The sequence below is a fragment of the Cottoperca gobio genome, chromosome 24, assembly GCF_900634415.1.
Source record: "Cottoperca gobio chromosome 24, fCotGob3.1, whole genome shotgun sequence".
NCBI classification, from domain to species: Eukaryota; Metazoa; Chordata; class Actinopteri; order Perciformes; family Bovichtidae; genus Cottoperca; species Cottoperca gobio.
The window spans coordinates 19,245,980-19,271,645 of record NC_041378.1 but is presented as its reverse complement, the minus strand read 5'-3'; the positions used below and the strand labels follow the sequence as shown (position 1 = coordinate 19,271,645).

The 25,666-nt window shown below is 40.7% G+C and overlaps 1 protein-coding gene across 2 annotated transcripts; it reads left to right on the top strand.

Moving 5' to 3' along the window:
- The first annotated feature begins 3,211 nt into the window (after positions 1-3,211).
- znf292b (zinc finger protein 292b) lies at positions 3,212-24,812 on the top strand. Of its 2 annotated transcripts, XM_029425709.1 has the most exons (8): positions 3,212-3,398; positions 12,993-13,147; positions 13,345-13,423; positions 13,768-13,903; positions 15,609-15,811; positions 15,941-16,077; positions 16,999-17,140; positions 17,571-24,812. In XM_029425709.1, the coding sequence occupies exons 1-8, from the start codon at positions 3,234-3,236 to the stop codon at positions 24,171-24,173; spliced, it is 7,620 nt and encodes a 2,539-aa protein (XP_029281569.1). In that variant the 5' UTR covers positions 3,212-3,233; the 3' UTR covers positions 24,174-24,812. The 2 variants fall into 2 exon arrangements, with proteins under 2 accessions (XP_029281569.1, XP_029281570.1); XM_029425710.1 differs by lacking the exons at positions 15,941-16,077; positions 17,571-24,812 and adding an exon at positions 16,135-16,197 and having other exon boundaries at positions 16,999-17,104.
- Positions 24,813-25,666: the final 854 nt, after the last annotated feature.

The following is a 25,666-nucleotide window of genomic DNA, read 5'->3' as shown; positions in this document are numbered from 1 at the left end:
TTGTGATATTGGGCTATACAAATAAATTTGATTTGATTTGATATATCACGGAAAGTTTCGGTCTAAGAATGTATTAAACACTAAAAGGTTCTTTAAGGTGTGACTTTAATAACTGTTCTTTTGCATTCAGTTCTCCAAAGCGGCTGGGACTCAGGAGGAAGAGCGGCTAGTCCACTCAACTGAAGATCAGAGATTCGATCCTCAGCAAGTGTGCTTGGGCAAGATACTGAACCCCAAATTGTACAAATGTGTGTGTGAATGTGTTGGCATGTAGTATAAAAGCACTTTAAGTGGTCTGAAGACTAGAAAGGTGCTATAAAAATGCAAGTTCATTTAGAAATGGTTCTTAAGCATAAACAAATTCTCAAGAGCACAGTTTAGTGTATACACCTGTCTACCAGAAATGTATATTACTAGTGCACTGCCCGTGCAAAACCTGCCTGTTCGGAACGTATCGAATGTTGTATGCTGCTTGCAGCTTTAACAAGAACCGCTCATGCAAACAACTTTACACACGACACTGAGCAATACATTTGCCATGACTTAGTTGCATCACACTAAGTCCCGGCTACTCATAATAGAGTGTGGTTCTACTCATGGTCATAAATACCGCTGAAATATAATTAGCGAATGTATTCATTTCCAAATATGCACGAGCGGAACGTGTCATCACGTGGTCACATCATGTCAAAAAACTTCAATATTAAACTGTCATTGATATCAGCGAACGCAGCATGGCAGGTGTAAAACAGAGAAAGGTGGATGCGGAATGTTCCAGGAGAAATGGACGAACGATTATTTCTTTGTGGAAGTAAAAGGACAGTGTGCCTAGTTTGTGTTGACGCGCTTGCGATGATGAAAAAGGCTCTCGAGGAAACATGCCGAACTGGACGAGCTGAAATGACAAGTGTGTTTGGATAAAGTTAACGTTGTGTGCTTTTAGACTTTTATTTTGCTGAGCGATAAAGTGCTGCTTGAAAAAAAAAAAAAGTGCCACTGCTCGAAAGCATTAATGTTATTCCAAGGATACACCATGAATAAAACTAATCGGAATTAATGTTTAGTGTATCAGCATCCCGTAACGTTAGTGTATCAGCATCACGTAACGTTAGTGTATCAGCATCACGTAACGTTATTGTATCAGCATCACGTAACGTTATTGTATCAGCATCACGTAACGTTAGTGTATCAGCATCACGTAACATTAGTGTATCAGCATCACGTAACGTTATTATATCAGCATCACGTAACGTTAGTGTATCAGCATCAAGTAACGTTATTATATCAGCATCACGTAACGTTATTATATCAGCATCACGTAACGTTAGTGTATCAGCATCACGTAACGTTATTGTATCAGCATCACGTAACGTTATTGTATCAGCATCACGTAACGTTATTATATACGCATCACGTAACGTTAGTTAGTCACGGGTACAAGCGGCCGAAATGGGTTTTCTCAGACGGGTGGCTGGCGTCTCCCTTAGAGATAGGGTGAGAAGCTCAGCCATCCGTGAGAGACTCGGAGTAGAGCCGCTGCTCCTTTACGTTGAAAGGAGCCAGTTGAGGTGGTTCGGGCATCTAGTAAGGATGCCACCTGGGCGCCTCCCTAGGGAGGTGTTCCAGGCACGTCCAGCTGGGAGGAGACCCCGGGGAAGACCCAGGACTCGGTGGAGAGATTATATCTCCTCACTGGCCTGGGAACGCCTCAGGATCCCCCAGTCGGAGCTGGAGGATGTGGCCCGGAGAAGGGAAGATTGGGGTTCCTTACTGGAGCTGCTGCCCCCGCGACCCGATTCCGGATAAGCGGTAGACGATGGATGGATGGTAACGTTAGTGTATCAGCATCACGTAACGTTATTATATCAGCATCACGTAACGTTAGTGTATCAGCATCAAGTAACGTTATTATATCAGCATCACGTAACGTTAGTGTATCAGCATCACGTAACGTTAGTGTATCAGCATCACGTAACGTTAGTGTATCAGCATCAAGTAACGTTATTATATCAGCATCCCGTAACGTTAGTGTATCAGCATCAAGTAACGTTATTATATCAGCATCACGTAACGTTAGTGTATCAGCATCACGTAACGTTAGTGTATCAGCATCACGTAACGTTAGTGTATCAGCATCACGTAACGTTATTGTATCAGCATCACGTAACGTTATTGTATCAGCATCACGTAACGTTATTATATCAGCATCACGTAACGTTAGTATATCAGCATCACGTAACGTTATTATATCAGCATCACGTAACGTTAGTATATCCAGCATCCATGTAACGTTTGCATATTACATTATATTACATGTCATTTAGCAGTCGCTCTTATCCAGAGTGAGGGGCACAATGGTGGCAAGTATTGAACTCTCAACCTTCCGGTGTTCTATTTGGAAGCCTAACCACTAGAGCACTAGACCACCATGTACCACATATCCAGCATCCATGTAACGTTAGTATATCCAGCACCCATCAGCAAAAGTGAGCTGCTGTCAATAAGCCACAGCCTGTTAAGGCCTGCTGCAGACGACATGCTTGACTCAGTCTGCAGAGATCTAAAGCCCTGTCCGTGCTGCTGTACAGAGCGCTGTTCGTTTGTTTATTCAACGTTTATTAATATTAGACATGACGCTTGTTCAAATTGCACCAAATCTGACACAGGGTCGCCAGGAACACACCCACCAAGTGTAAATAATGTAAAAAGGTCCCATTGGCCTATATATATACAAACATACATACATACATACATACATACATACATACATACATACATACATACATACATACATACATACATACATACAGAGATTCCTGGCTTTATAGTTTGATTTGATTTCATATTTTATATAGACCTACCCTTCATTTGAACTTCCATGTCTTTCTTTATACATATTTAATGAGCATTGTTGGAGGGAGCACGAGATCTAAGATTTGGATTGCCAATGACTGCTTCTCTGTAATTGTTGTAATAACAACAACAAATAACAAGTAGAGGAAGCATGGTGTCAGGGGTAAGAAATAAAAAATATCAAATTACACAGACATAATACACAGTATATAAAAGCAGAGTAGAGAAAGCTGTTTACATTCAGTAGTGAAAAAAATATGTAGTTCAAGTACATTTTATTAGTTTTCTAAACTCATCCGGATGTGACCTCTGCAGTTTGCATTGCATCACTACGTAAACGTAACTACGCGTAGTGGTACGCGCTGGAGCTGGTTGTGAAGATGGCGGACGAGGAGGCCGAGCAGGACCGTAGTCCTGAGAACAGTATCAGTGAAACGATTGGGGAACTCAGACAACGGTTGCAAGAACTACAAGAAGTCGTGGTTAGAGAAAGTGGCGACTCACCAGCCCAAACCTCTTCTGAGTATTGCCAAGAGTTTTGTAAGGTGAGTAATTACACCTAACATATTTAACGTTAGCCAACAAGCTAGCATGTTACAAAAAAGGTAACGTTATGGTCTAGATAATCAAAGGAAAGGTTTGGTTTTCGAGCTATATAACAGTTGCAGAACAGAACCTTGTGCAGTGCTTATGCTTCGGCTATTCGGTGAAGGGGAGGTGATTTTCAATTTAGGCTAATCGGGGATGTAGAACAAATGGAACTCAATCTGTCCGCTAATATGGCTATTTTAGCTAAACTAGCTACTAGCACCCGCTAGCTCATAGCTGTTTCTGAAGGAGGTAAGTTAACGATCGATAACCGTAATGTTATTGGCTGTAAAATCCCGTTAGATAGGTGTATATCTCTCTCAATCTGTCATAGACTGATTCCAACAGATGAATACTACCCCGTTTTCATGTTTGGTTCAGGGTGATAACGTCAACTATTCCCACTTATTAGCCAGAACGGTTCTACCTGCAGATAGCCAGCGTTAGCTTTTAGCCTTGTATGTTTGGCTACATGCGCGTGCACGTGAGCATAATTTTGCTGATTGTCTAGCTCTCGGGTTAGCAAAACGAAATGGTCTTGCTTTGTAATGGGGGGTTGTTGTAGCCAGCGCCCCTCAATTTGCTGTCAACAACAACGTACCCTATTTTTAAGTTAATTTCCTTAAGTGAAATATAACAAATCTGATTAGACTTCACGTGAGAACAGCAAGGATTTGTGAGTTTTTCCCGCAATGAATTTCGTGTTTGTACGTGCCAATGCAAGCTTTTTCAGAAGTGTCAAGCCGTTTTCCCCCAAAGTTGTATACTAAAACAATATAACATCATTTGAAGGCAGTGCCCCATGTATCCTGCACGTTGCCCATTAGTAAGACATCCGCACAATTCACTTGCAGAGATGTGTGTACCGTATTCTGTAAGCATAAGAGAGTACAGGGAGGGCGGATCTGCACCAAGCATCTTGTGCTTGCTATTTCTTGGTTAGCGGATATAATATGTCCACTGTCTCCAGAAACGAAGGGAATATGCAAATATATAGTCTATAGAACAGGTTTTCCCAATTAGTGTCCCCCAAGCATTCAGAGCCAAGGGCCAAAAGGTGTGTTTTATGTGCAGCTGTTGTTGCTGCTGACCATTATTATTATTATTATTATTATTATTATTATTATTATTATTATTATATAAAGACAGACTAGAGCTGGGTGATATACAGGTTTCATCATAGTCACCGATGTCTTGTTCTGCCACAACATGGATTTTGCTGTACTGGCGTTAATGTGATAAACACACACAGTTTTGGTTTCAACACCCACACAAGGGATATCTACTTGCCAGATGAACTACTAGGCTGCCACATCGTGGAACCTCTAGCTTTTCATATTTGCACCCATGTTAACAGGTTAGAGCGTGCACACACAGGGTTTGTAGGTGCTATAGTTCGCTTTTTAGATAAAGAAATAAAATAAGTCAGTGAGAACCTAATTGCATTGCTAAATCCAGGTCCTGCATTGGAGGAGTAATGCACCAAGCATGGTTTATAACACAATAACATCTTATTTAATGTGATGAATAAGTGAACTAATCAGTGCAGCTATTGTATACTGTATATTTTACTACAGCTGGAATTTGCTTGAAAATCGCTTGAATTTGGAAAAGGTGTAGGAACCCTGCAGATAGCCAGGGTGAGCAATGCCACTGCAGCCGCTGAACTGCAATGGCTCGTACACATGTGGTATCCACACAGGCAGTGTTGCTGCTGCAGCGCTGCTACTGCCAGCCATCAACAGATCATTTTCACTGTCTATTTTTGCAGAGTACCTCGAGCGACACGCCAAATCTCTAGATGAGCCACAGCCAAGCCACACTGCTCATGGTCCATGTATCTTTTTACAGTACTGGTCCAACAGCATCTACTTATTTGGAGCTCATAAAAACATCTGTATCCCTTTTTATTTTTTAAATACTGTGAACTTTTAGATACAATACATTTTAGGTCAAATCGCACACCTCAAAGATGGAGAGATTGTCAATTTGTCACCTTCAGAATTTGTTGCTAAATAGCACAACAACACAACATTAACCACAAACACCGACTGCCATTTGCAATAGTGTTTATAAATGTCAACTAGAAATATATAAAACTATATTTATACAGGGAAAATAAGACAAATAATGACCAGCGGCTTTCCATAAATTATTGATTATCTGTAATATGTAATATTTTGCTTAGACGCCGGGCGTTTTTGATTGATATGGCCAAAATATTCTATCCCGATATTGGTAATTTCATATCTCAATATAGCATGTTTTCTGGTAATTCAATATATCTATCTAGGGCTATATGAAATAATCACATGGTCAAGCCTATTTTTCATTAATCCTGTGTGAATGGATTATGAATACATGACAAATGAAAAGTACTCAAGTATTTTCTGATTTTAATAAGAACTTAAGTACAAAATGAACATAAGTTTCAAGTGAAATTATATAGAAAAAATAAATAAATATAGGCTTATCCTACATCTTGGGGGACAGCAAATGTAAGCAGTTGATAAATGCATTTCACAAGACAGGTGGCAGACATTAAAGCCCATAATCATTTAAAGAGATGCATCTTGGTCTGATTTAACTGCATGTGAGGTGTATAGCCTACATAACCTCACTGATTATTATATCATTGTATAATAATGGAAGGTAGCTGTAGAGTGTTTTTTGTGCTGACTTTAGACCTGCTTTGTTTACATTCGGTGTCATTGCAAAGTACAAGTAGTGTACATGTAGTCTGAAAACTTCCCTATAGGTACTTGTATTTATCCGTTAACTGCTGTAAGTGTCTGTAGAGGGTTTTACAACAGAAATACTGTCCCTGCCTAAGGGACAACAAACATAACATTCCCGTTTAAGGTGAAGAACATAAAGGCCCGTCATGCCGGTTAATGAAAACGGATCGCCTGCACCTTTTCTTGTCCATGTCTTACTTTTTGCAACCAAACGACAGAAGTAGCCCTCATTAAGGTAGGGGCTCTTCTTGTTTTGGTTGGGAGTCTGATATCGTTCCTGCATATTATGCCCTCTTCATGTTAGTGTAACAGGGGTCTTTCTCTTCTTTTTTACTATATATACACTGTTCTTAACGACCTTGTTAAACTCTTTTGCGCTGCGCTGACAGCCAACCGTCTCTGCGTTGTGTGCTTGATGATGTTGATGGACTAACTGCTGACAGTTACATTCCAATGGAGAAACACAGACAGCTCCAACGTCAATTTTCAGATGATTTATTTGCTAACAAACACTTTGGGGTCTGGGGGAGACAAGTCCAGTCTCATTAAAACTATTCAGTATAAAATAAAATTGCAATCAAAGAAAATACTTATTAATGATTTCTGTAGCCAAGTCAAATACCTTTTAATTGTCTAATTACAGGACCAACGATCAAACCATGACCAGGATCAAAGGTTCTTAGAATTTATTACTAATTTAACAATTATGATGGATACAGTTTGATCAGCACACATACATAATCCCTTTTGGATGTTAACGTTATTAATTCCTTGCTTATATCTACTATACATTAATATTTACAGAATGTCATTAAACAGCCACACACACTCACCTGGGTGATACAGGCCTAGGGTTGAGACCCGAAACATGGTTCCAAGTAAGAACCAAATCCAAAATGCCAAGTACCGGGTATCCCAAATAAAGAGTTTGGTTCTGCTTATCGGTTCCTAAACACGCAAATTGGCGCTTTCTCTGGACTGGGTGGCGCTCCGCAAAGCCATACATTTTGTTTTTGTTTTGTGTCGACACTATGGGAAGATCAATAAGAGTTGCGAGTACACGAGACTGTCCCATGGACCGCAGGTTTTCTTCTCTGCTCCACAACAGCTGTTTGCTTTCGGAGCAGCAGCGCCTGTCTCTCTCTCGCTCTCTCGCTCGTCGCAAGTGACTATTATTTCTTTACTTTTGGGAGCAGTAACAGTCCAGCTGACTGTATTGAAAATATTAAAATGACACATATGTACATCTTACACCTATCCAATGAAGGTAAAATAACTATAAATTAAATTCTATAATACAAGGGTTTTTTTTTTAAGGTATTAAATATAACATGCAGGAGGCACATGTTACATTAGCAAAATGGAGCCTCTAGTTTCGCTCTCACATGCAAGGATCACAATGTAAAGTGTTGTCCAAATGACGCAGCAACGCAATTTGACCGGTGGTTTTTCAACATCACGATAGAAATTCGTATTGTTTCATATCATTTGGATGATATGTATATAGTCATATGTCCCAGGACATCTCTTATTATCAGTGTAGGTGAACCACTTGTTTTTAGTCAAATCAAATCAAATCAAATCAAATTTATTTGTATAGCCCAATATCACAAATTATACATTTGTCTCAGTGTGCTTTACAGACTGTACAGGTTACGACATCCTCTGTCCTTAGACCCTCACATCGCACAAGGAAAAACTTCCTAAAAGAAAAAATGGAAGAAACCTCAGGGAGAGCAACTGAGGAGGGATCCCTCTCCCAGGACGGACAGACGTGCAATAGATGTCGTGTGTACAGGATAAACAACATAGTACAAATACAACATTTGACAGAAATTATGTTGTGTTGGAAAAAAAAGAAATAGAAAGTTTGGATGAATCCAGGAAAATGTCAATAAGGCTTCCTGGTGTCCAGCAGGACCAGGTCAGCAGGCGCTGTCACGATTCCTGATCCTGACGTAAACTTTATCAGTGGCAACCTGCCACATGAGACACAGACACTCCGGGGATGATACCCCGGATGGTGAGTTAGTAACATACATTTACATAAATGCATACAGATAGAGAGGGAGAAGAAGAGAGCAGGGAGGTGTCCCCCGGCAGTCTAAGCCTATAGCAGCATAACTAGGGGCTGATCCAGGGCAAACCTGAGCCAGCCCTAACTATAAGCTTTATCAAAAAGGAAAGTCTTTAGCCTACTCTTAAATGTGGAGAGTGTCTGCCTCCCGAACACAAACTGGAAGCTGGTTCCACTGGAGAGGAGCTTGATAGCTGAAGGCTCTGGCTCCCATTGTACTCTTAGAGACTCTAGGAACCACAAGTAACCCTGCAGTCTGGGAGCGTAATGCTCTAGTTGGTTTATAAGGTACTATGAGATCTTTAAGATATGCTGGAGCCTGACCTTTAATTGATTTGTAAGTCAGGAGAAGGATTTTGAATTCTATTCTGTATTTTACCGGGAGCCAGTGCAGTGCAGCTAATACAGGAGTAATATGATCCCATTTCCTTGTTCTAGTCAATACACGTGCCGCTGCATTTTGGATCAACTGAAGAGTCTTAAGCGACTTTTTGGGACAACCTGATAACAATGAGTTGCAGTAATCCAGCCTTGAAGTAACAAATGCATGGACTAGTTTTTCTGCATCATTTTGAGACAGGATGTGTCTTATTTTTGCAATGTTACGTAGATGAAAGAAGGCAGTCCTTGAGATTTGTTTTATGTGGGAGTTAAACGACAGATCTTGATCAAAGATGACGCCAAGATTCCTTACAGTGGTGCTGGAGGCCAAGTTAATGCCATCCAGAGCTTCTATGTCATTAGAAAATGCGTTTCGGAGGCGTTTAGGGCCAAGTATAATAACTTCAGTTTTGTCTGTGTTTAACATCAAAAAGTTGCTAGACATCCAAGTTTTTATGTCCTTAAGGCATGCTTGAAGTTTAGCCAATTGATTGGTTTCATCTGGTTTAATTGATAGATATAATTGGGTATCATCCGCATAACAATGAAAGTTTATAGAGTGGTTCCTTATAATATTGCCCAAAGGAAGCATATACAAGGTGAATAGAATCGGTCCAAGTACAGAACCCTGCGGAACTCCAAGACTGACTTTGGCTGTCATGGAGGATTTATCGTTAACAAGTACAAATTGAGATCGCTCAGATAAATAGGACTTGAACCAGCTTAGTGCGGTTCCTTTTATGCCAACACAATGTTCCAGTCTCTGTAGTAGAATGTCCTGATCAACAGTGTCGAAAGCAGCACTGAGGTCTAACAAGACAAGAACAGAGACAAGTCCTTTGTCTGATGCCAATAGAAGGTCATTGGTAACTTTCACCAGTGCCGTCTCTGTGCTATGATGAACTCTAAATCCAGATTGAAAAACCTCAAATAAACTATTATTATGTAAAAGGTCACACAACTGTTTTGCGACTGCTTTCTCAAGGATTTTAGCGAGAAAGGGAAGGTTAGATATCGGCCTATGGTTGGCTAAAACCTCTGGATCAAGACTAGGCTTTTTAAGAAGTGGTTTTATTACAGCTACTTTAAAGGATTTTGGTACGTAGCCAGATAATAGAGACAGGTTGATCATATTTAATAACGAAGTGTTAATTAAGGGTAAAACTTCTTTAAACAGTTTACGGTAGTTGGAATCGGGTCTAAAAGACAGGTTGATGGTTTAGACGATGAGATTGTTGAAGTTAGTTGGTTAAGGTTGATTGGAGTAAAACAGTCTAGATATATTTCAGGAGTTACAGATGTTTATAAAATTCCAACAGTTGAAGTTAAGTCATTACCAATTGAGGTCAGGAGGAGATTAATTTTGTCTCTAATAATTATAATTTTATCGTTAAAGAAGCTCATGAAGTCGTCACTACTGAGAGATATAGGAACAGAAGGCTGTGTAGAGCTGTGGCTCTCTGTCAGCCTGGCTACAGTGCTGAAAAGAAACCTGGGGTTGTTCTTATTTTCTTCTATTAACGAAGAGTAATAAGCTGCTCTGGCATTACGGAGAGCCTTCTTATACGTTTTAAGATGATCTAACCAGACTAAACGAGATTCTTCCAATTTAGTAGAACGCCATTTACTTTCAAGATTTCTCGACTTTTGTTTTAGTTTGCGGATTTGTAAATTAAGCCATGGAGCTTTCTTTTTCTGTTTTATGATCTTCTTCTTTAGAGGAGCGACAGAGTCAAGTGTTATTCGCAGTGAGGCTGCAGCGCTATCAACAAGATGATTAATGTGGGAGGGACTAAAGTTAGCATTGGAGTCCTCCATTATATTGATATTGAGTCCTGGTATTGAATTAAGTGCTGATGGAATCACTTCCTTAAATTTAGTCACAGCACTTTCAGATAAACATCGAGCGTAGGATATTTTGCCTACTGGCTTGTAGTCCAGTAACAGGACTTCAAAAGTTATTAAAAAATGATCTGATAAAAGAGGATTATGTGGACACACTGATAAACTTTCAATTTCAACACCATATCCCAGAACAAGGTCCAGAGTGTGGTTTAAACAGTGAGTTGGTTCATGTACATTTGACTGAACCCAATTGAATCTAATATTGAGATAAATGCATTATTAAGGCTGTCACTATCAACATCCACATGAATATTAAAGTCACCTACAATAAATTACTTTATCTGTTTTAAGGACTAAATTTGATAAAATTCTGAGAATTCAGATAGAAATTCAGAATACGGACCAGGAGGGCGGTACACAGTAACAAATAAAACTGGCTTTATTGTTTTCCATGTTGGGTTTGAGAGCGTAAGAACAAGGCTTTCAAAAGAGTTATATTTTAGTTTAGGCTTAGGATTGATCAAGTCAAATCCATATGATTTGTATGTTGGAGAGAGAACCCAGAAACATTGCTGACATCACTTTTTCTGAAACTGTGGAGTATAACAGCCAAGATTGTTATCAGTTTAATAATTAAGTGTTAAAAATGATTCTGTTTTAAATTTTTGAAAAACGAAAGCGGCTGTCTAGTTTCAGCTGCTTCCAAAACTTAGTGCTACTTGCCATTCCCCTTCCAGTAATCCAGGGGCAATTTCCTCAACAAGAGCAAGTAACTTCACAAATGCATGCCTTTTAATCAGGGGATGTTTTCTTTCAACCATATCCATGACTACAAGAGGCTTCACTGGTGTTGAGGAAGCTTCGAGTTTGGAACACGGTAACAGCTAAATGTATTGTTTTGCATAGTAGACGTGCATCACGCTATGTACCCGCATATGGAGATATATTTAGTCTCAAAACATGCACTTATAAAAATTATGCAAACCATCCTTGCAGGGGAGCATTTTCTGCTTCGCATGCACAAATGTGGTCCCCAGGCACATGGCTGTGGCGGACTCGACCCTCCCCACGAGCCTGTCAAGTTGACTTTTGAGATTTTGCCGGAGATTGAAGAAAGTGGCCGATGTCTCTGCTCTGGCAGCACCAATGATAATGATCAACGTGCATGTGAAATTTTGACTCGCACACCCACAAATTATTTTTGCAGATTCAACCATGCTAGTTGCAGTCTGGAGCCCTGATCCTGTTCTAGGCTCAATCAATCAATCAAAAAAAGATTGCGTGCGTGGCGCGGTTTCTATTTAGTTCTCCCCTCTCCTTTCTCCGTGTGTGTGTGTGTGTCAGCTGTGAAGCCCCGCCCTTCACAAAACGGAGCGAAGGAGAGAATGTGAATGCACAAAGTAGACAGTACAAACTGAAACATGCACATAAATTAGATCAATAGCATAAGCGTTTAGTTTATTTCATAAAAGAGACCTGTCAATGTGAAAAGTGAGTTGTGAATAAAAAAAACTCCTGTACCCTGCCAAGACAATGGTAGGGGAAACACTGCGATATATAAATAATAAAAAATAAAATGTGTATATATATATATATATACACTGTATAAAATATATACAAGGCTGATACGGGTCCCCTGGGTTTATCATTGCATGCTCTGTGAATGGAGCAGCCTTGTCAGGCGGCTCTCCTGCAGATATTCAGCCTGACGAAACTGCTTCTGCTTTTCTGCCCAAGGTCAGCATAAATGTTATGTCGAAGATGCTAATAGGCAGGAATATTTAGTATGTGTTGTTTTTTTGTTTTTCTCATCAGAATAAATCATTACAGAATGAATATCTAACCACTACCTTATACTATTTATTGAATATTTTATACACAAAAAATAAACAAGCCATAAGTGCATTAAAGTAACGCTGTGCTGTGGACCAAGACATCAAAGTTTTTCATAATTTGTGTTTTGTCTTTGGAAGGTTGCCCATCATTCCTAGTGTTTATGTTATACATGTGACACCTGTGCACACCGCAACACAACTTTAGTAACTTAAATAACTTGATTGGTCAGAAAATCAGATGGGTTTAAACAAGTCACCTGTAAATATGGCAGGTCAAAGTTGAATTAGGATGCAGCTCTTTCGAACCTAAGGGATGTTAATGAACGGGTAATGATGAATAAAATGGTAACAATAATACTAAGAATTAGATCTTTTTGTTTGAAAAAATAACAATTGGAGTCCTCCCAGTGTTTGTTGCAATCAAGGCCTTAATGGGAACTCACTGTATTGCCTTTGATGTTCTTTTGCAACAAAGTACGGCATTTTGTATCACTGCTGTATTTGGAATAAATATTTTCAGTTGAACTTTTTGTTTCAATAGGTGGCAGTCAGTTCTTTGTCTGCTCAGCCCTAATTCTTCTGGGGGGGGGGGGTTTCAAACTGCTGGTAAAGGTTTTCAGTGCAACAGGATCTAAATTGTTTAGTAAGTGAATGACTGTGGTTCCCTCTCTGTAGACACTGCTGGAGTATGCAGGCCGCTGGAGGATAGAAGAAGAGCCTTTGGCGCTGGTGGAAGTGTACATAGTTGCACTGCAGAGTTACTCGCAGGCCTCTCCATACCTCTCATTGGAGTGTGGAAATGTTCCTCTTGTGGTTGAGAGGCTCTCACTGTAAGTGCCATTAAAGATGTGATTATCTGCAGATAAGATATAGGTTTTACCCCCATAATCAATCACCATCATGCCCTGCTTGAAAAGTTAAATCTTTTGCTTTCTTCATTAATTCTTCCCAAAGTTTCTGCGCTCATGTTTAAAGTGCATGCAAAGATCAATATTGTGTTTGTGTTGATTGCCCATGTGTTCTGCAGGAGTTTTGTGGAGCTTTTGCTCTCACTGAAGATGGATGTTCCGGATGTCTTATGGGAAGAATTCAAGTCATCAGTGCAGGTAAAGCTGAGGATTCTCATTTTGAAAAAGAAAAGTAGATTTATTTTAAGAAATTGCACGGCCAGAAAGTTTGGCACCCCATGACAAAGTGCTGTCTCCCCCTTAGCTTTTAAAATGTCCACAAACTGCAATAAACACTGTTTAGGGCTACAGATTCAAGTGAGTAAAACTGAATTTACTCCCATCATATGCAAGGTTCACGCCCTGTAGTTTAACTAATTAGGTTTCCATAAACTTGCTTTTCAAACTCTATCAAAACTTGACTAAGTAGACTACAACTTTAGATATTCACATGCCTTCTTTATTTTGTCCTGAAGTCATGGATTTCCCCTTTTTGTGTACAGTATGCTTCCAGTAAGCTGCAGGAGAGTGGAATCACTCAGCTGTCCCTGCTCTCTGCTTTGGGCCAGTATGATGGCGTTTGGTCCAACAGGGTCCTGCAAGGCCTTCTGTCCAACGAAAACCTCCAGACTGAACAAGGTGAGCTCCTGTTCTGTATTTCAGAGTTCCTACACCGTCTTTGTGACAGTTTGCAGATCCCAAAACTACAAATGGTTTGAGGCATTGAATCTCTGGTCATAAAGTGGTATAGCATTATCAACTGTCATATTGTAACAGTCAGTGCCACCATCCTGATGCAATCGCTGCCCTCACAAACCGACCCTCGCCCATTTATACATTGTATTTTTTTGGTTTTATGATGGCGCCCCCTAGTTTTGCTTAAATTTGACAGAATCTTTTTGGGTACCTGTTTATGTAGACTTGGAACAACAACCACATTAGCGTTCCTGCTAAAGTCTCTTTCTTATCACATATGTAACCCATATTGTCCTGGACTTAGCTTTGTTAAAGCAGCAACAAAACAAACAATCAATCGCTGGGAAAAGTACTGCTAATGTTAACAGCATGTAACATACCTGCAGCTTGTGTGGTCCTCACTCACTCTGCCCAAGACATTTAGTTTACTCTTTACTTTTAATGAATTACTTATTCACGGCACTTCACTTGTAAAAGCAAGATTTAAAGTGATGCTTTTGCAGGAATCTTTGTGGAGACACTCAGTTTTAGAGATCTGTCGATTACATCAACTAGTCGATAAGTTGCGAAAATCGCTTTGCATGTTAGACTATTTTAATTTTGACTTTTGTATTTCATTGTAGATTAGTTTTAGTCCATCTCGGAGTGTGTTTGCAAGTTTTAGTTGAGTTTTTCAGCGAGATTAAGTCTTAGTTTACTCTATTTTAGTTTTAGTTTGTTTTTCCTATGGCCATGTGTTATGTCTCAGATGTATGTAGCTACATAAACATACAAAATGCATTGTTAAAGACCTGTGTAAGAATGGCCATAATGTTTCGATCTTTTCATTTGGGAATCAACTCTTTCACTACCTCACTCAGAAGAAAACAAGGTCAGTTGGTTAACATTAGACCTGAGCTGAACAGATTGGTTAAATGGAATTTGATCTACTACAATATTTAATTCCTGTTCTTGTTAATTAATTATACAAGACTAGACTGCATGTGAAAGTAATAATTGTGAAGCATTTGCGGTATAGTATGTATCCGATTTAGCGTTAAGTCTGGGTCTTGAATAAGACATGTTATTCTGATTTTATAGTTCTCCTTTCACATCTAAAGGAGTTATATCCAGTAATGGATTTTACTTCATTAGGAGCTTTGGCACTGAGCCAGGTTTTTCTGTATGAATAACAATGTCTGTAGTTTCACTCAGTAACACATTTATAGTCCAATTTTGGAAGCAAGCTACGCATATTTAAGTTGAAATATGCCCTTCCCGGCGTGACCGTCACCAGGACGCACTGTTCTCAGTGTTCTGTGGTGATGTCGGCACCCGACCGGTCTTTAAACACGGACCCTGCTTTGTCAGTGACATTTTACCGTGTCACTATTCCTATCGAGTCAAAGTGTTTCCCTGCACAGTGAAATTCTTAATTTGCTACAACTCCTTAAGACCACCTGCTGATAAAAGTTTAGGGGCTCTGGTTAGCCCTGAAGCTAGCAACAACAGCTCAAGCTATTCTCACGTAATAAGTGGCTCCTTCCGAGTTCTTCCTGCAATTGACGGTTGCCGGGCTTGACAGCTTTTCTTTGCTAAAAATCCTTTAAACACAGTTTATAAAGTCTGAATGAAAATGTCATTAATCAATACTCCCAATGGTTTTTAGTTGAGGAGTTCCTGGTGCATGAGGGGCTGGTGCTGTTGGAGATGAGAGTGAAGCAGCTAATGAAGGAGACTCCGCTGGGGAAGGCTGCATTGCTGGCAGAGGCGTGCTCTGAGTGTCCTGCCTTCCAAGGAAAGGGACCTTTCAAGCAGATGTACCTTGTGTGCCTCTGTGCTACCTCAGAACAGGACCAGCTGATGGACGAGGTAAGTGTAACTGGATACTTGAGTTTTATTAAATATATATTTATGGAAACTCCTATTACTTTAGAATACTTTGTGGATATACTGTATATGGAATTCTACCTACTGTATACATTGCGTCTATCATAACAGCTTTCAAAGGAGGATTGCCGCGATGCATTAGAGATGATCTGCAACCTGGAGTCAGACGGAGACGAGAGGGCAGCTTTCAGCTTATGTTCTGCCTTCCTGACCCGTCAGCTTCTCCAAGGAGATACTTACTGTGCTTGGTAAGAAAACACAACCCACCCCATTTGATGTTCATATATGGGTTCTTTGTTTTATAGGGAGAAGAAATGTATCCTTGACGGGGCAAAACCAAATAACGTATGCCGCTTTTCCACTGCATGGTATGGTTCTACTTGACTCGGGTCGCTCTTCTTTGGTTTTCCACCAAGGAGAGTACCTGGTACTTGTTTTAGTACCACCTCAGGCGAGGTTCCAAGCGAGCTGAGGCGATACTAAAAGGTGTAAAATGTTAAATGGACTGCATTTATATCGTGCTTTGCGACCACTCAAAGCGCTACCATACCATTATCAGTAATGATAACATTCACACACACACACACACACGGAGCAGTTTCTTTCCCAAGGACACTTCGACATGTTGACCGCAGCCCAACCCAAATATAAAACAAACTGATTTTTTAAATATAGTTATAAATTGTTAGCTGTGTTTGTCTGAATTATTTCAGCTTTAGCTAAACTAATCAGCTTTTCAAGTAAAATGTGACATGCTGCTGGTGTAAAGAAATATACTGAAACAAATTGTTCTGCATATGTTGATTCAGTCCAAATGAACCAACAGCTCATATTGAATCAACATGTCATGGAGTTTCTCTGCTGTCTATAACTGCAACCTTTACACAACAACATGCTATTTTCTTTGTTTTATTGTGATCAAAAACCTAGGTTTGAAACACTTTGGGAGGGGGACTGTAGTTTGTTTTAGTATTTATTTAAGTTTGTGGTTATCTTTGTTATCAGTATGTTGTGTTGGCTGATAAAACTCTACCTGTTTGTGTCTTTATGTTTTGTTGATACATTTAGTAGTATTGACATGCTGATGCTCAGTTTGAGCCTCAATGAATCTTTAGATATTATGAAAATACAGATAATTAATTGGCAATGAATTCCCTTTCTTTAAACAGGGAGCTCACTCTGTTTTGGAGCAAGCTGTTGAAGCGATTGGAACCATCAGAGCAGGCCTTCCTCGACAGATGCCGCCAGATGTCCTTACTTTCCAAAAATGTTTTCCACATCCTGTTCCTCATCAAGGTCATCCAATCAGAGGTGAGGAATCCGTCCGCTGTTGTGGTATTATCAAAGTGTGGGTCTCATGAAAAACAAGTTATCCTTTAACCCTCGTCATGTTTTAGTACACTCCCTACATAGTCTTCCAATACATTTATTTTATCTTGTGTTCACTATTTTTAAGTTTCAAGCAATCTTTTTAGTATCAAATGCTCACTGCATGTAGGCTTGAAAGGTAGTTCTGTGTCCATGGACAAATAATGATCAGCTTGTATTTATGTCATTTACAAAAGAGTTGTAAGGAGACCCAGTGTCAAGGTGAAAAAGTAACCCTAGATTATTTAGTTTAAAATTTCTCTTTTTTATTTATTTTTTAATGAATATGCTCTATTAACAGTAGCTGTCCTTGGTGCTCCTTGTGTTTTGGAAGTTTTAAATTATTCTGCTTCCTTTTTTTTTTTTTTTATAGATTGACAACGTTGGACTTCCAGTGTGCATCGAAATGTGCATAAGAGCTCTGCGAATGGAATCAAATGATGGAAACACCAAGGCCACTGTGTGCAAAACTATTTCCTGCTTGCTTCCCACTGACCTGGAAGTCAAGCGAGCCTGCCAGCTGACAGAGTTCCTCTTGGAGCCCACAGTGGATTCATACTATGCTGTGGAGACTCTTTACAATGAACCAGATCAAAAACTAGAGGAGGAGAATATGCCTGTTCCCAACTCTCTACGCTGCGAGCTCCTGCTGGTTTTTAAAACTCAGTGGCCTTTTGACCCAGAGTTCTGGGACTGGAAAACACTTAAGCGTCATTGTCTAGCACTAATGGGTGAAGAAGCTTCAATAGTGTCATCCATTGACTTGCTGAATGATACTGAGGACCCCGAAGAAGAGGAAGACTTCCTCACTCAGGGGTTTACGAATATCCCAGACCACATAGTCAGCGGCACCTATGAACTGAAAGATGTAACGGACAAGAAACAGAAAAACAGAGAAATGAAAAAACTGAGAGAAAAAGGGTTCATATCTGCCAGGTTCAGAAACTGGCAGGCATATATGCAGTACTGTGTGCTGTGTGACAAAGAGTTTCTTGGCCACAGGATCGTACGCCATGCACAAACTCATCTGAGCGGTGGAGTATACAGCTGCCCAATATGTGCTCAAACCTTTACCTCAAAAGACTCCTTGGTTCCCCATGTAACATCACATGTTAAACAGTCATGTAAGGAGAGACTGACTGCCATGCAAACAAACAAGAAATTGTCTGATCCTAAAACAGCTGCCCCTGTTATTGCAGCGTTAAAGGCCAAGACTGAAAACAAACTTCATGAAAATAGTGATTCCTTAGGGAAACATGGAGGGTTGAGTCAGAATGCTAATGCCAGAGTGTCCAGGTGTAACGTAGAGAGTGATGAAAATGTGTGTCCTGTTGGAAAATGTAGAAGGAGCTTCAAATTTTTCAAAAATCTCATTGCACATGTAAAAGCTCACGGGGACAATGAGGAAGCTAAGACTTTCCTCGAAATGCAGAGCAAAAAGGTTGTTTGTCAGTACTGCCGCCGCCACTTTGTTAATGTCACCCATCTTAATGATCATTTACAAGTACACTGTGGTGTGAAGCCTTACATCTGTATACAGTTGAACTGCAAGGCAAGTTTTCTGTCCAACACTGAACTCCTTGTACACAGGAAAACTCATTCGGTTTTTAAGGCTCGATGCATGTTTCCAAAGTGTGGAAAGATTTTCAATGAGGCCTTCAAACTCTATGACCATGAGGCACAGCATTATAAAACTTTCACTTGTAAATTTGTGGACTGTGGAAAGGTATTCCATTCACAACACCAGCTGGATTTGCACCACGGGGGGCATGCCACTCAAGAAGAGGAAAGTACGTCTTCTGAACAGTTCTCACAAAATATGCAGCCAGGCCCTTCACTCATTGAACAAATACTTTCCATTCGCACTCCCATTAAACAAGAGAATTCCCAAGAAAACCGGAGCACCGAGAGTGCTGTTGCTTCAAATAACGAAAGGCCGCCAGTTTCAATTGACGGTATGCTGAACTCTTCACAAGCACCGGTGGAAACCTTGGGACAATACAGAGTCAAACATGAACCACAAAACTCACCAGTCTCGACCAACAGTCAGACACAGAGTTTGAATAATTCTGTGATTCAGCCTATGAATTCCCATTTGTTGGATCCTCATGGACACAGACATGGTTCAAGTGCTCATTATTTTGATAGTATGAGACCCGCCCTACAGAATCAAACGGTACCTCCATTTGAAGAAAATTTAGTCTGGCAAGCCCAGCAACAAATGTTCCCCGGTAATGTAAATACGGGATCAATAAGTTACAACTCCGACTGCAACTTAGCATTTTCAGGGCAGCAAGGGCCAATGTGTAGTAGCAACCTACCATTAACACTGCCCCAGAACTCCATAGAGCCAGCAATGTCACAACCACTTCCTCCAACAGTAACCCCTCAGCCACTGACTGGCAACAGATCAGAGAACTCTGTGACATCCTCCACTTGCAAAGGTGCCCCTCCAGGACAGAGAGAGCGATTTCACTGTGCATTTGAAACATGCACAAGGCACTACAGCTCTTACAGAAGTGTTGCCAAGCACATGAAAACGGTTCACCCAGATTTCTATGAGCAATGGAAAGTTGCTCGAACTAAAATCAAGATAACCTACGCCCAAGCACCGGGCACATCATCTGTTGGACATCTCGGTTCAGTTGCCTCAGTTCACAACCAGCAGGGCAACAGAGTTCCAGCTGGTGGAGTTCAAAGGCAGAACGTTATCCAATCGCCTCCTTATGTTAATATGGGTACAAGCTCAAACTGTACTACTTTACATTCCCATTCCTCATCTGCCCACAACCAGAATGCTTCACTCGTGATGGAAAACGTTTTAAATCCCATTGTTCTCTCTCAGCTAAGAAGTGATACAAATCCAATAACTACGCACACCCAGGTTTCAGGAAGTCAAAATTGGCACCCTGGAAGTAAATCAATTCAAAACTGTGGCTCTTCCCAAGTCTATCCATCTAACGTACAAGTGAGGCCACAAGTAGATTCTACCAGTGCTGCTCTGCCACTTACTGCCCCATCTTGCTCTATGATTGGCTCAACAATGAACAGACCAGCAGAGTCAATGCAGTCAACACTTATGGAAAATGGGTCCCAGTCAGTTTTTCCCTTGTACATGGACGATGCTAAGGAAGTGTCTCAACAAGCTGAAGACATTACGCCATATGCTTCACAGAGGCAAAGCAGTTTAGTCTCTGGTTCCAGAGCACCAGAACAAACAAAATCAATGCAAAATCATGTGCAGTCTCATTTTTCCTCTCACAACCAACCTCAAAATAACACAGTCTTCTCTGAAAACAATCCTGAAAATCAAAAGCGAGCCAAAAGAAGCCGGAGGACCAAATGGCCAGCTATTATCAGGGATGGCAAATTTGTTTGTTGCAGGTGTTTTAGACAATTTGATAGTCCGAAATCTCTTGGAGGCCATTTGTCCAAGCGTACAATCTGCAAACCGTATGACGAGGCGGAACTTAACACAGACCTGCCAGCATCATTTCTTGACCTTCTCAATTCAGAGCAAACGGTTAGCACTGCTCAGCCACAGTTGTCTTACAATCCTGCTGCTGTTTATCAGGAGAAGCCTAGTCAGTCAGTAATAAATGTTTCAACTGCCACAAAAGATTACCCCACCCCTAATTATTCACAAAGTAATTTGCCAGAATATGGGACTGGTGTGTCAAATGATGACATTCTTAAACAAATCATGGCTGAATCCAACATGGAGGATCTTTTTGTGAACACACCTGCTTCCCAGCCATTGTTTCAAAACTCTTGTGTTCCCTATTTAGCTGGAGAACGCTTGCCGGGGAGCTCAGTCATACAGCATACAGAAAATGTCCATCTGAAGCCAGAGGACAACTCGTATACTTCAGCCCATTATCCTCAGTCTAGTGCTGATACATTTGCTGGAAGGGAATTCCCTGACCCACTTCTTTCTCAAATTCTCACAGAAAACTCTGACAAAACCGTTCAGACCGCAGATTCAAACGCATTGATACAAACACTGTTACCTGATGGTCAGCTTAGTCCAACAAGTGGCAAGCAGACTGAGACGCAAAGGAAGACTGCTGAGCAAGATATTAAAAAGAGACTGCGGGAGCAGATTTTGGCTGGCGACTTTCAACGTAGAAACACCATGTGCCATCTAAGCAACACTGATGCCAATTCAAAAAGTCCCATCTCTTTTGGCCCAATGAGCTGTCCTTCCGATGATTATGGACTTAATCAAATGTCTTGTGATGCAAAGAGTGACTCAGCTAGTCAAGAGAACTCTACAATCATGGCAGAAACCTCTGACGAAATTGAACACCTACTGAACACTCAGAGCTTTACTTGTTTCAGAGAGTCCTTCACCCCACAGCAGGAGGTACTGAGCCCCACAGGCGTCCTGGCAAATGATGCAGATCTTGAGCCAACTCAGTTATCTGCCAGTCAGCAACAGCGGATGACAGAAATTCAAAGTGCATTTGAAAAGCTCGACTTGGTCAGAGAAATATCTGTTCAGGTGTCAGCTTCCCTGAAACAATGTAGCAATAGTACAAACAGCCCGACGGGATCGACTAAGGTCAGCGTCAAGCCGTTTGCCTGTGAGTATGAGAACTGCACATTTAGTTCCATGTCAAGTGACGCACTTTGGAAACACCTCTCCAAAACTCACAACTACACACTGGAGATGGTGAATGTGGTTAAAAAAAGATATGGCCAATATGCTCCTTTCAAGTGTCAAAAATGTAGTAAGAGATTCACTCGTAACTCAAACCTCCGCGCTCACTACCTGTCGGTTCACAAATTATCAGCTAAAGAAATTGCAGATCTAGATGTGAAGCGCAGAGAGGCCAAAGCTGCTGCTATTCAAGACTGTCTTTCTCCAGCGGCTCAATCAACAATGGCTTCTCATTCATCAATGGAGAAAAGAACACATCTGTATTCACCCCTAGATGCTGTAAAACGTGATAACACATTACAGGCATTTGTGTCACTTACTAACATGGACATAACAAATCAGAAATTTCAAGATGACAATCGCTCCACAGTCATTCGCCCCTTGCAAACAGAGCCCATGCACAACCAAGCAATGACTCCACCAGTGCAGGCCCATACCTCTGCATCAACCTTTCAGTCAGCACACACAGGGATGGCAGCACAGCAGTGGTCTGAAGGACCACAAAGAAACCTGCCCATGGTGCCAACTCGACGCGCACATGGTCAGCAAGGTCGAGCCCGTTTGCCCAAAGTATCAACTCTTCTCACTCAGGCTTTATCTTCCACGCCTCAAGCTAATGGGCCTCGATCTCTCAAAAAACAATCGGCTGTCAACAGGCAGGCAATAGTTAAGCCAAGCATAGACGGAACCAAGAAGACGAAAGGGAAAAAGCCAAACTTAGGTGATGTCATGAATCCGTACAGACCATATCGCTGCGTTCATCAAGGTTGTGTGGCAGCCTTCACCATCCAGCACAATCTGATCCTCCACTACAGGGCTGTTCACCAGTCCGCTTTGTCAGCATTGGAGGTGAACAAAGAGCAGGACCAGAGTGATGGACTGGATGAAATGATGGATCATGATGATGATGATGAGGAGGAGCCCGAGGCAGAGATCCCACAGATTTCGGAATTCAGATGCCAAGTCAAAGACTGCTCCCGGGTTTTCCAAGAAGTTCCAAACCTTTTGCAGCATTATCTTCAGCTCCATGAATTCAGTCTTGATAAGGTTGGCAGTCTCTTGTCCAGTATCAAGCTTGGCAAGTTTGCTTGTAGCCACCAAGAATGCACAGCAACCTTCACTGCTTTCTGGAAGTATATTGGGCATGTCAAAGAACAGCATAAAGATATGAAGTTGGCCAAACCCGAACAATTGAATGGCTCATTCAAGTGTGAAATTGAAGGGTGTGACCGTTCGTATGCCACAAAGTCAAACATGCTCAGACATGTCATGAAAAAACATCAGGACCTGTACCAGCCTAAACTAAAGAGTCAGCATATAAAGGAAGAGGTGATGAAGCAGAACTCTAAGACTTTGCATTACCAAATTACCAAGACAAGTAATGGAAAGGAAAACATTGAGAGCAATAAAAAGATCCTACAGAGGGGGAGTGACACAAAGAGAGTTGGCAAGGCAAAAAACAATCACTGGACTAAATATGGAAAACCCTCCTTAAAATCTAAAGTGGAGGCATCTTCAATGTGCACTAAGAAATTTCCTCTACAATACCCCTGTATGATTAAAGGTTGCGAATCGGTCACAAAATCAGAACGGAGCATATTAAAACATTACATGGGACACGGGCTGTCAGAGAAGTACCTGGAACAGCAAAGGAGTCACTTCATATTCTGCAAAAAGTTTCCTCGGCAGAAGTGCCGCTCGATCAGGAGCGACGATTCCAAATCAGACAACACCTCTGACCTGTCGGAGAACGAGGTGACGGTAGACACTGACCTGGAAGGAGGGGAATATGGATATTCAAAGCCTGTCCTACGCAAAAGGACTACACCAGGGTCCCCCGCTACATTGTTCGACAGCAAATTATCAAACGATGAAAGTTCCGATGGCTCTGTGGTGCTCAAACGTAAACGAGGACGTCCACGGAAACTGATCGGCAAAATAGTCAAACGCAAGAGAATTCCTCGTACAACCAAGATTGACGTAGTTTACAGCAGGGACGATGAATCGGACTCCTCTTGTCCTGCACTAATGCAGGATGACAATGCTCCACTGGCCTCTTTTAAACCCATGGGATTTGAAATGTCTTTCTTAAAATTCCTGGAACAGTCAAATAAATGTGAACATCCCTTGGCGAGGAAGGTCGATGTACCGGAGACGTGCAGAAAAACATCCAGCACCTGTGTCAGGTTCAGCAACCGGCAGTATTTGAAATCACTTAGTAAGGTGAAAATAATTCTAGACGGGGCCTTTTCTGGTGTCTCTGAGCTGATGCTGAAGCAGCTGCAGGACATGCGGCCCACAGTGGTATTGTAAAAATGACTTTTTTTTGCTGTTGTTTTTGTAAAGCAGAATCTCAGGACTAGAATGAGTAAAATCTGCTGCGGACTGGTGTCCTACATATGACACATTTTTTACACATCCAGTTATTGAAAAAAAAGTTGTTTTGAATTATACTGTATTATCTGTACAATTTCTGTCTTTTTTATGGAAAAGTATATAGCATGTTTTTATTTATGGACTAATGTGTCAAAAGGTTACCTGAAAATTCAAATATGACATCAACTTTTTGCTGTCTTAATTATCCCTGTGGGACTTGCAGATGAATAGACTTTGAAATGGATTGTATTGTTGTGTAGTTTGTGATTCCAAGATGTTGATTATTGTGCGTTGGTTATATAGTCTCTGAAATCACCCACTGCCACCAGCAGTCTTACTATTAAATGAACAGTTTTTTACAACCAGTTTGATTGTTTTTCATCATTTGTCCTTTTGTTAGAGTCACTGCAGTTTAGGAAGTCCTTATATGGTGTGAAGTTTGGAGCTGCTGCATGCACACTGAATGGAAAGTGATTTTATGGAAGTTCTTGAATTATAAAAAGTAGGCTTGATGCTGTAGTTATATGGTATCTGAGCTAGAACATGGGTCGGCTTTGTATTAAATACTCATCAGTATTTTGAATGTTTGCTCATTTGTCCTGTGTATCAGTCATTTGCATATTTGAATTGTGTGCTTAGTTTAACATAAAGACCTGAGTTGTGTAGAAAGACTATACGCCTGCCAACACCCTTTTAAAGCCCATCAATTAACACAAATGTTGTTTGTTTCATTTGAATGGTTTTAAATCAATCTTCTACTCGTTACTGTGTGAAAGGAGTCTGACGTACTGTATTTCCCAAAATGTAGCATTATCCATTTAAACAGAGGTCTTGTATGTAGCACTTTGTTTCTAGTGTTATCCAAATGGCAGTAACAGCAGCGACGCTATCATCAGTGTGTTCACTGTGTAGTGGAGAAAGAAGAGCATGTTTCAAGTATATTATAGTCGAGTATATATTAATAGTTTATTATTGCACTCATGTTCAGAAGCAATACAATTAGAGCGTTCGAATAGTATCCTAAATGTAACGAGTCTAAACAGAAACTGCACCTATACAAAGATCTATTAATAGACTAATTCATCTTCAGTTTGAAGCTTCACATTTAAATGATCTTTCCCATGCATCGTACACCCATGATAAAACAAACTAAACACTTTATTAATCTGGCCTCTGACTTTCAGAATACACACACCCTAATGTGTTGGGCTGATGGAACTGGTCTTTAATGATGTACTGTCATTTTTTGTTTAATAATATTTAGCTATGTCCAACAATATTTTAGTGTAGTGTTGCTCGTTCAGGACGAAGCCACAGCCAATCAAGTTCGTCCTGAATCTTAGATTCTGCTGGAATGAATAAAAGAAAGATGTGTGTAAAATTGGTAGAATGCTCCTGAACCCAAAGGGAGAGGTGTTGAATTTGAGTAA